Source organism: Megalobrama amblycephala, linkage group LG22 (assembly GCF_018812025.1).
Source record: "Megalobrama amblycephala isolate DHTTF-2021 linkage group LG22, ASM1881202v1, whole genome shotgun sequence".
NCBI lineage: Eukaryota > Metazoa > Chordata > Actinopteri > Cypriniformes > Xenocyprididae > Megalobrama > Megalobrama amblycephala.
In genome coordinates, this window is record NC_063065.1 from 10,699,963 (window position 1) to 10,711,724 (window position 11,762).

The 11,762-nt window shown below is 34.1% G+C and overlaps 2 protein-coding genes across 2 annotated transcripts; one reads left to right on the top strand and one right to left on the bottom strand.

The window, feature by feature from the left end:
* Positions 1-531: 531 nt before the first annotated feature.
* Positions 532-3,425, bottom strand: mix23 (mitochondrial matrix import factor 23). Its single transcript, XM_048174220.1, has 5 exons — positions 3,271-3,425; positions 1,824-1,949; positions 1,536-1,682; positions 917-976; positions 532-825 (listed from the first exon to the last, which is right to left on the bottom strand). The coding sequence occupies exons 1-5, from the start codon at positions 3,319-3,321 to the stop codon at positions 775-777; spliced, it is 435 nt and encodes a 144-aa protein (XP_048030177.1). The 5' UTR covers positions 3,322-3,425; the 3' UTR covers positions 532-774.
* Positions 3,426-3,635: 210 nt separating this feature from the next.
* Positions 3,636-9,235, top strand: fam162a (family with sequence similarity 162 member A). Its single transcript, XM_048174219.1, has 6 exons — positions 3,636-3,728; positions 3,827-3,883; positions 6,340-6,435; positions 6,779-6,890; positions 8,705-8,813; positions 8,909-9,235. Exons 2-6 carry the CDS (start codon positions 3,832-3,834, stop codon positions 9,023-9,025), a joined length of 486 nt encoding a protein of 161 aa, XP_048030176.1. The 5' UTR covers positions 3,636-3,728; positions 3,827-3,831; the 3' UTR covers positions 9,026-9,235.
* Positions 9,236-11,762: the final 2,527 nt, after the last annotated feature.

Below are 11,762 nucleotides of genomic sequence, written 5' to 3' on the forward strand. Positions count from 1 at the left end.
TTTGGAATATTAAAATTATGAGTGCTATAGTCCATGGTAAATAACAAATGATTAATTAAAAATGTAATCTGATTTAAATAATTTTAATCTAAAAAAAAAAATCAATTCAATGTAACTGAACAAACTAATATTTAGATTTAAAAGATTTTAGATTTAAATGAAAATGATCAAAAATAAACTCTTATTTCAATAAAATGATTACAAATAAAAAAGATTAAATGTTATAATGTAACTGAATAGAAACTAGATATTAGATTTAAACAAAAATGATTATAAATTATAATCAGATCTCAATAAAAAAAAAATATTTTAGTCTAATTAAATAGACTAAAGACTAAACATAATAATTCCAAATAATATTGTCACAGTATAAATTGAGGATCATCATGTGTGGGGGTCCATGGCTAAAAACCCCTGCTTTAACCTTTGACACTAGAGGACGTGTCAACATCTCAGAACAGGTCAATAATCTTATTGTCGCTTCAAATGAACATTCGTTGCTGTGTTGCAAAGCAAATAACAGACATTTCAGCAATTGGAAAACATTTCATTTTTAATAAAATCTTTTGTACAGTATTTATACAAAAAGTTTTACACTTGGGCAACAGTAGTGTTCCTTCACTGTAGAAACACAAAGCCACAGACAGAGCACGCTGGCGGAGAGAAGGGCTTGTGGGATGAGAGATAGGGACGTTTGGGCTCAAAGTCCCGGCTCAGCTCCAGGTGTTGTCCTCAGAATAACTGTGTGGTTCATGTTGACAACAGAACTATCATTCACTTGATCTTAGGAGGGGTGTAGTGAATTCGGCACCTTTCATTGAAAACCTAGGGGGAAAACGCCATCAGTGACAAATGTTTCTGAATGAAAACAGCTCATAGTCAATAGAATCAATAGAAGACACTCTCAAAAACTCACCTTTAGACTCCGGTCATTGACCACTTCTTCAACATTTAGCTCAGATTGCATGAGTTTTAACTGTAGGCAAATTGAGAAGATTTTAGAAGATTTGGATTTCAGCTATTTGTGAACAGACTTCCAGAGTGTTATTTTAGTTTTTACGTTAGTTTTATTATAGTATTATTAAATTAGCATTTATTTTTTATAATTTTAGTTTAATTTTCAGTCATTTTGTTATTTGCTGTTGTCATTTTATTTTTAGTTTGTTTTTATTTCAGTTTAAGTTTTATTAATAATCTTACTTAATAATTTTCGTGTTTCAACTTAAACATATTTATATTTCATTTCAACTAATATGTGGGATGACAGAAATTAACAGATATGTTTTTAATAGTTTTAGTTCTACTTAACCATAACCCTGATTTCAGATTATTTAAAAGGGAACCCAACAAAACCGTGGATTTGAGAAGCACTTCTTCAAGCATTCAGATTCACGTGGTTCCACTTACTATCTGTTATTATGCAAGCTGTCAACCTCTAGTCTTATACAATTTGACATTGCTTTGGTTATGAGTCAACAAATACAACTACATAACACTAGAGTAATGGGCCCTCTGGTGGCAGACAGTGGCATTACCTTAGTTTGTTCTTTCCTGAGTTGCTTGGTAATTGACAAGTTGTCGCTATCTTTTGCCCTCTCTTCACGTAACTTCCCGAGGACAGCAGAGGTCTCTGTAATACATAACTTTATTGCCTTATCTCTGGCAAGATGGGCTTCCATGAGCTGAAAAACAGAGAAAGTACAAGGAAAGGGTTGGTAACTAACACATCACAGTCTATGAAAGTGCACTAAAATAAGTCATACATCAAGCACAGAATTAGGGGATCTCTAATAATCATAGGCGCTTTATAAGGCGATACATACAGATTCATAAAGCTCTTTGCAGGTCTGTGTGGCATCCACTTTGCCAGAAAAGGACACCGTGGGCACAGTGGTATTAAGGGCATGGACAATTCTGTCATCTATGGTGCGCATCCCTTTTAATACTTCCTAGAGGACATAAGGAGAGATAGAAAAACAGCAGACCATGTCAGTGTCAATAAAAATTCAACTTTTAAAGCTGCAGTCCGTAACTTTTTTTTTTGGTAAAAAATGATCCAAAATCAATTTTTGAGCAAGTACATAACCAGTCAGTGTTCAAAACTATCTCCTTACCTTAGCCCGATTCACGACGGTAAGCTTGTAATAATGTTTTATAATTTCAGTGGTACTAGTCGGATTTTGCGGGAAATGTGAGCTTCCGCCGTTCATTTTTGCGTCATTACGTCATGTCTGTATACATACAGGAGTCCGGCTAGCTGGAATAATTAAATGTATCATTTTGATGGCGGTTTGTAATCCAGCAACTACAACTAGTGCGTTGATAGACAACCCACACATACATCAGATTCATCTGGCTGAGGAGCCGTGCCGAAGCACAACCCGCTAATTCCCCTAATAACTGCAATTTCAGGATTCAAACAGAGATGGCGACAAAGAGGTAAAACTTACGGACTGCATCTTTAAGTTGTTATTTTTTCCATTTACTGTAAGCATTGCAATCATTGTTGTTCTGATGCCTTAATTAAAACCCTAAAAATTAAGAATAATTTTCTCAATTTAAGGAATATTTATATGACTGATTATTAAATTATCTTCAAGCTAAATCCCATGGTAACCATAACCATCATTTAAAATGTATACAATATAACTGTACACATAGGTAGTTGACAACATTTCAAGCAGAGTCCAGCAGTGTGGCATGATATAGTTTATCTAAACCCATTTTTAAACTACGTTTTTAAATTCTTGTATAATAATTATTCATGTAGCTTTTTAAGCTCATATTAACTGGGGACATCTGGAATACCATAGAAATAATTAAATTAATTGAAATAAATCGCACAAATAAAATTTAATTAATTAAAAATGACTCAGAAGTGTCACAACACCTAAAATATACACTTTATCTTCAAATAAATGCTAATGCTAAAAAAGTTCGAGTCCATGATGTCAACTACCCATTTATTACACAATATGTACTTAAAAGCTTTAATAATAAAAAAAATCGTTTCTGCATATTCTATTGTGTATAAGTTATAGCCCATTTAATGAATACATTTATATTTATATTTATATTTATAAAGAAAAACAGTGTCATGTTTGCTCTGCTGCTCATTGAACCACACGACTGCGTGCAACAGACCACCGAGGGTCAGTCATTTGTACAACATTCCCGTTAACATCATAACACTGCGCTCATAAAAATCAGTATGCGTTTAAGAATCCTGTACAACTTTATCCTGACCATTGGCAAGTTCGCTCGTTTTACCTGAAACATTGAAAAGTCCTCACAGCTCAGAACTCTACCGGGCGCCGCCATACTGTACCAAAGAGGTCCTTCGCGCTGAGGGTGTCCAAATACAGCCTGAATTATACTTAGTACAAAAACTTTTCGTCTTTGACACTTACTAAATAATGTTACAGATAATTACTGAGTATTGCTCATACTATTATGAGCCAATTTAACAGAAATTATCTGATGTAATTATTTCTCACGATAACAAAGATCAGGATTAAACGTGTGCGTGTAAAATCCACAGGCGCTTTATGGGAAATATTATTAAGAACTTTAAATATAATGCATATTATCTTATTTAACTATGCTATTTACAACTACATTACGATCCCTTTACGTAAGTATGTCTTTAACAGGCGCTCATATGAGCTGTTTGACTCAGGGTCCTTCAGTCTTTCAACAGCTCCGCATGAACTCGAACTGACTTTCAGGTTAGGAACTAAACCCGGTATTGTCGTTTTGGCAGGCTTTCATGGTTTAAAAACTGTCCTGTTTCTTTCATTATATTTTTCATTATATTTTTCTTCAGACGTCATGATCTTCAACATGATCAGCAGGCCTCGCGCTGCCTTTGGCACTTTAATAGGTCAGTATTTTCCATGTTTGTTTTGTACGCAGCATATGATAAGCGTTGGCACTGGGCACAGTGGGCATTCTTCAAAGACTTACCAGCACAAAACTAAGCAGTGAACACATGATTATAAACGTTTATAAATTATTATGACGTAGTTTCACTTTTCGATACTGCCGTGATTGGATTCACGAGGTTATTTAAGGTTATTGCATGGATTTTATCACTTTTTAATAATGTTTTATCTAATACGTGAAAAGAGCCACACCTCTTGTGAAATGACTTGTTACGATTTTTCAACTCTATCCGCTCTCTCTTACAGAAATGTACTATAGTGTTTTTTTTCCAGCAAAATGAAACATGAATTGTAAATGAATTCTTATTTCATTTATAAATTGTTATATATTATTAATATTTTAAAATGTAATTGTATTGCATTTATAAATTATGAATATAAAAATAATTATTAGTAACAACCATGGTAACTTGGTATCAGTATGTCATAAAAAAAGAAAGAACTGGAGCTCAATCTGATCCCTCTTACAGAAATTTACCATTTATAAAAAAAAAATTCAAAATTCAACACTATTATAACTGATTCAAAATTCAACACTTCAATTATAACTGATTTTTTAAATAAATGATTGTATATTTTATATATATATATATATATATATATATATATATATATATATATATACAGTACAGTCCAAACGTTTGGAAACACTAAGATTTTTAATGTTTTTAAAAGAAGTTTCGTCTGCCCACCAAGGCTACATTTATTTAATTAAAAATACAGTAAAAAACAGTAATATTGTGAAATATTATTACAATTTAAAATAACAGTTTTCTATTTGAATATATTTCACAAAGTAATTTATTCCTGTGATGGCAATTTTCAGCATCATTACTCCAGTCTTCAGTGTCACATGATCCTTCAGAAATCATTCTAATATGCTGATCTGCTGCTCAAGAAACATTTAATGTGTACAATTGTACAAAATATTTGTGTACAATATTTGTTTTCAGGATTATTTGATGAATAGAAAGTTCAAAAGAACAGTGTTTATCTGAAATCTAATCTTTTGTAACATTATAAATGTCTTTACTGCCACTTTTGATTGATTTAATGCATCCTTGCTGAATAAAAGTATTCATTTCTTTAATTTCTTTTCAAAAAAATAAAAATAAAAATTCTTACTGACCCCAAACTTTTGAACGGTAGTGTATAATGCTACAGAAGCTTTGTATTTCAGATAAATGCTGTTCTTTTGAACTTTCTATTCATCAAGGAATCCTGAAAAAAAAAGTACACAACATTGAAAATAATCATAAATGTTTATTGAGCAGCAAATCAGCATATTAGAATGATTTCTGAAGGATCATGTGACACTGAAGACTGGATCACAGGAATAAATTACTTTGTCAAATATATTTAAATAGTACACAGTTATTTTAAATTGTAATAATATTTCACAATATTACTGTTTTTTACTGTATTTTTAATTAAATAAATGTAGCCTTGGTGAGCAGACGAAACTTCTTTTAAAAACAATAAAAATCTTAGTGGTTCCAAACTTTTGGACTGTACTGTACATATATACATACATAATTGCTTATTACATTATATAATTTTATATAATACAAATAATTGTATATTTCATATATATATATATTTGTGTGTGTGTGTGTGTGTATGTGTGTGTATATATATATATATATATATATATATATATATATATATATATATATATATATATATAGCTTTTATAAATTATATATTAAGTCATACATAATTGTTTATTACATATAATTTTATATAATACATATAACTGTATATTTCATATTTTCATATATATATTTTTGTGTGTGTGTGTGTATGTATGTATATATATATATATATATATATATATATATATATATATATATATATATATATATATATATATATATATATATATATAATATCTGTGGTAATTTGGTATTACTCAGTATGTCATTAAAAAGAACAATGACATGAAAAAATTTAAGCTTATTAGAAGAAGATCCCAAAAACAGTTTTACTATAACTGGAATTTTGGCAGAAGCTATAGTTGCTAAGGGGAGTCTGAGACTCTGAATAAAGTTTGAATATAGTAAATATAGAAATAAATTTGAGTACAGTTTGTAAAAATACATTTTCAAATAAATTCTTAAATGGCTGCTCAAATGATAAGTCAAATGCTTATTCATATTAATTTCCTCATTTGTGGAACAAGAATATTTTGGACTTATAATCAGTGTGCAAATGTAACAGGAAACAACATATTTGTGTTGTATAAACATCATCATACAGCCAAAATTGATCACCATGGCAACCTTAAAGGGGCAGTTCAGCTAAAATGAAAAGAAAGTCAAACAGTCATAAAGATGATGACAGAATTGACATTTAGGCTGAACTGTCCCTTTAATAGTCCCTTTCCTCCCCACAGGTCAGTGGCGGAGAGGCGTGATGAACACAGGGAACAGAAGACTGTGCAGCAAGCCTCAAGAAGGGGCATCCGCACCCCAGCAGACCACAGAACGGGGTCAGTACTCTAAATATACATTCACTTCTACATGCCTGCATTAGAATGACGTGGCATACGACAAGACATAGCACTCATGATGACATAGCACTCGTGATGACACAGCACTTTTTAGTGCTGAATGAAATACGTCGTTCCAGCACGTTTTGTACCTGCGATGCAGAAAGAATTCAAAAGCATGAAAAAACATGCATGTAGCACGCAACAGCGTAATTACAGTGTAGTTCCTGTTCTGGCTGTTCTACAAGGATCAGATTATACTGGAGGGAATTTTATCTTTTTCCCAACAGACCAACTTCTCTTCACTAATACCTTGTTTTTCATCTCTGGTTGCTGCCTTTAGCTGAACGCCTTGGGTTTAAAGTACCAGGCTACCGCCCATCAGACTGGGATAGGAAGATGCTGGTGTGGTCCGGGCGATTCAAAACCCCAGAGCAGATTCCCGAATTTGTGTCGTAAGTGGGCTATTCCTGTTTACATTTGGAGAAACCCCCAGTTTCAGGCATGCTGCTGAATGTGTAGTTGGTTTATGAGGTCATGTGCCAGTTTATTGGTGGAACACAAGAGCTGTCTGCTGTTCAAATGAGATTTAGTCCTAGTGTAATGACAGGTAATTAGTGTAATTCATGGTATCTGGAGGGAGATCAGAGTGGGATGTGTTTGTGATGGTTAGATGCACAACAGAACAGGCACGTCCTTTCTGACCCACCATACTTACAGTTGCTTTTTACTAGGGATGGGTAAAAATGATGATTTAAGAATGAATCGTGATATTTATTTTAACTAACCCCTAATCTTTTTTTAGTGCACGACTACTTTAAGTAGCTTTGTGAAAATATATATTATGTAAAGGCCTGTTCACTCAACTAGAACGATAAATATAAAGATAATACAGTAACTATAATAGCGTCCACACACCAATGGACGATATTGCTCTGTTTATGTGCTGAGTGTGAATATGCCGCGCCACAGCAAAAGAAATCATATTTAATATGAGTTGTTTTGTGAGTTTCGAGTCTGTATTTGATGTAATATGTAATAAAAAAAACCTTCTACCTCAAAATAGTGGCAAGAAGCATCATGTCCTTGCGAGCTACACGCAAAAACAAACATGCACGCAAACAGTGAAGCCCGGTTCAAAAACAAACGACTCTTATGAAATGGACTGGTTCGAGACAAACCAGTGAAGCCCGGTTCAAAAAGAAATGACTCTTATAAACTACTTATTTGTAGTGAATCAAAAACATACAGTGCAATGAGTGTAGACTGATTCAATTTCCAAAATTAATAGTTTTTAAAGTGCTTTCTACATAGAAGGTTAAGGTTATGTTATGAAGGTTAAATTAATTTATTTAGGTACAAACACTTAAATTACACTCAATGATGTTTTTATTATAAATAAAGTTTAGAATTACAATCATATTTGTACTCCAATTCATTTTTTTGAAATATAAACATTTAAATCGCGGCTGTCATAACTGATTTATTCAAACATGCATTAAATATTGAAGAACATTAAATTATAATGAATATGTAATGAGGTATAGCTATATTTATCAGAATGTTGCTTTCTAGAGTTCACTTTTCTAGCTGACTAATGAGTTTATGGTCACTGAATATGTTTTTCTGAGGTAAATGTGACGTTACGTGACATTGTTTACAAGCTGTTTTATTGACGTCTTTCCGAGGTTGAAACACTGATTGAGCGATTACATGAGACATGATACGGATTTCGGTAAGTTTCACTGTATCTTTTAACATACCTTCAGATGTTCATTCATGTTTATTTCGCGCTGTAACTGGTATTAAAGTGGAGGAGAGGATGTTCACATGTGCTCGTGCTGCCGCTTCTCTTTAACTGAGGCGCTAAAGCAATCTGTCACGTCACATTAAAACAGCGCCAAAACGATATTTATTTTTTGAATCTCATAATAAGATGGACGTCATTTGAAATCTGAGACTTTGCTTCATATCAGAAGCAACAAAGCACAAGATTATTGCGATTTATTGGATGGGAGGCGCTACATATTCTGTTCATTCATCAACTGAAAACAGACTAGACTAATCGATTCTTGGATTTAAGAATCGATATCAGTTCATAAAAATGAGAGTCGATTAAAATCGAGGAATCGATATGTTTTACCCAGCCCTAGTGTTTTCCTTTGTAAAATCACAGCATTATACAGCAGGACTTTGTTTAAACATGTATTTGTGGATGTACTATTTTATGCTAATGCATATACTTATGAAAACACTGTGCTGTTTTCAGTTTTGAGATGATTGATGCTGCCAGGAACAGAGTACGTGTGAAGGCCTGCTATGTCATGATGGCACTGACCATTGGAGCGTGTCTCGTTATGGTTATCACTGGCAAACAGGTAATAAAAACGTGTGCAGTTGTGTAAATGAAATTACATCTTAGATTGTGTAATAAATGGCTGTCATGTCCTTTAACCAATGCCTTTTATGACAGGCGGCAGGTCGGCATGACAATCTGACCTCTCGTAACATGGAGAAGAAGGCTCGATGGAGAGAGGAGGCGCAGAAGGAGAAGGACGAGGCTGCTGCACTTGCAGAGAAAGCCCAGTAATATGTGCCCATTCAAGCTCCCAAAGCCCATCATTCACAAACCAGTTTTTCAAATATCAAATGCCACACCCCATGGGAAATCTGGTGGAGGTGGTACAGATTTTCCTCCGCACAGACTTTTAGAGTAGTGTATAAAATAATGATGTGAGATTATCTGTTTGATGTTTGTATATATATATATTCAGAAAAAAATAAAATAGTGTTCCACTGATGTTTATTTCCTTTACAACAATCCTTAGTCTCATTGTGAACTTTTTGTTTTTATAGGTAATATTTTAAAGAAATAATGCTAAAATTACATGATATGAAGGTAAAGATATATCAGCTGATATTAGAAATTAATTTATCAGTATCTGTCAATATTAGATATTTCCTATTTTTCTATGCAGATTAATGCAACAATATAATTTAATAAAACTATTACATTTAAAGGTGCAGTGTGTAAATTTTAGCGGCATTTTGTCGTGAGGTTGCGAACTGCAACTAACCTCGCACAAAGCCACTAGATGACAATCCTGCAACCGTTAGCCAAGAAAGCGTAATGGCTAATGCTAACGCTGCGGTAAAGGCCATAAGGTGCCTCCCAATTCGTGTACTTATGCACTATTCTATGATGTTTTTAAGTACAAATAGTGTGAGCAGTGTGTTGTCTTTGGAATTTTCTGTGTGAAAAAGTGCACTTTAAATACCCAGATGATGCACTAAATTAATGGAAAAAACAAAGTGTGGAATGTTGGACACTTCATGCACTCAACTGTTGCAGCTTTAATTACGTTACAGAGGGGGAGGGGGTATCAGACTCCGTTGTTAAAGGTGCTAAAGAGGATGTTTTGTTTTATACATTCTATTTGCTTCGACGAAAAAATCCTCTCTATCACCTTTAAATGACAAAATAACCTTAAACAATTCATGCACTACATGGGTGAGTATGTAGTGCATAAGTACATAGTGTATAGTGCATCATTTGGGATGCAACATTATTATGATGTCTATGGTAAAGACTGCCAGTACGCAGGAAAGGAGACCAGAGGCCATTACATAATAGCCTGAGAGGTGCCGCATGTGATTAAGTTAGCGTTACGCTCTCTCCAATGGAAAGAGATACAGACCCTCTCATCTTCATATAATAATACAATACACAATAATACAATTAATACTACATCCGCTATGTTTTTACTGTCACACGACCTACCAACGTCAAATCCATTCACAAATCCTCTCCCGTGGCCTCATGGGATAGTAAAGTGTCCAATGTACACTTCAGAATCTCGCCGGAAGTAGTAAGTCATCCGGGTACGTTTCGCCTACTGTTTTTCGAATACTATGAATTCGGACACACTACTCTGTTCGCATACTGTTTTTCACGTAGTAGCCCCGCCCCTTTTCAGCGTTGCGCTCGTCTTTTGACTTCCGGTTTGTATTTCCACAGCGATATTACATTTATGAATGAACTGCTCGTTTTAAAATATTCCCGATCTACTGACATTTGTTAAGACACCTGCTTTAAACATAACAATGCTCATGATAACTTTCATTAACTCTACAAGAAGTAAATCCACTTAACAAACTAATTATTCTTTGACAGCGATGCCATAGAAATGAACAGAGCTACCGCAAAACGGAAGTTCAAAGACAATTTTATAAAGATGGCAGCGCGCTTGTCTCTCTGGTAAATAAGGTCTATAGTAGAGTAGTATTCGATTTCGGACGCAGCGAATCTCTGCCTCGCACCCCTCCCTTTCGGAGAAGCTACGGTGGCCGTCTGGCCGAAATATCGTTGTCTGAGAGCAGAGAGTAGCTTTCTTCTTATTTCTAACAAAGAACGGTCTCTGCTTCTAATAAACCAGACGACTACTACTTCGTGCATATTCAACGTAGTGAGGATGCAAGCTGCCTCTAAAACATATACGATTTAGAAGAACAACACAGTGACGAAACGCGGTCTGTAGAGTGTTTGTCCGTTTAGGGCTGCTGTAGAAACATGGCGGCGCATAATGGCGACTTGACATGGAGGGGGGACCCGCGGTGTATGAGATAGAAATGGCTCATTCTAAGGTAATAAAAACATAAAGGTCCATTATGTAAGGTCTTTATGTACCACTGAAAACATAGTTATGTATATTATATTGCATTTCTGTCAATAGATCCTCCCAAATTCTACACATTGCACATTTAATCTTTGCAAAATCTTAAAACTGAATATTCATTTTTCGTACTATACATTATAATGTTACATTATAAATTCAATTATAGCATTTAATAAACTGATTTAATGTTCTATTTTTAATCAGCTTGATAGCATTCCTGTAGCTCAAACAGTAGAGCTTGACGCTGGCAACACCAAGGTCATGGGTTTGATTCCTAGGGAAACCAAGAACTAACGACGTTTTACCATGAATGCAATGTAAGTTGCTTTGGATAAAAGCATCTGCTAAACATAAATGTAAACATGATCTCACAATCACCATTTTAATATTGGTGCATCCCTACAAGAATGGTCTCCTAAAGCTGATGTTTATTGTCTGCTCTTGGTTAACATGACCAGTCAAAAGTAAAATAGCAACTTGTTAATCTGTCTGCTCACAACATCCCCAAATTATATAATGGAAAAAAAGAGTGCGTGGTTAAAAAGTAGGTTGAGAGTATGTGAGAATAAACATCAGCTAAAGGAGAACCTGAACCAACCATTTTTTTCCTGATTTACACAATTCGTGTGGGTCATAAAATAAGGAAATGTG

Bases quoted from the DNA above. Each gene is read 5' to 3' on its own strand.
- mix23 (XM_048174220.1), bottom strand. From the start codon at position 3,321: ATGGCGGCGCCCGGTAGAGTTCTGAGCTGTGAGGACTTTTCAATGTTT. The intron at 977-1,535 runs GTAATGCCACTG...ATTTGCCTACAG, and splicing joins TCAGGAAAGAACAAACTAAG to TTAAAACTCATGCAATCTGA. The intron at 826-916 runs GTGAGTTTTTGA...TTTTCCCCCTAG, and splicing joins TCAATGACCGGAGTCTAAAG to GTTTTCAATGAAAGGTGCCG.
- fam162a (XM_048174219.1), top strand. From the start codon at position 3,832: ATGATCTTCAACATGATCAGCAGGCCTCGCGCTGCCTTTGGCACTTTA. The intron at 3,884-6,339 runs GTCAGTATTTTC...TCCTCCCCACAG, and splicing joins TGCCTTTGGCACTTTAATAG to GTCAGTGGCGGAGAGGCGTG. The intron at 6,891-8,704 runs GTAAGTGGGCTA...TGCTGTTTTCAG, and splicing joins CAGATTCCCGAATTTGTGTC to TTTTGAGATGATTGATGCTG.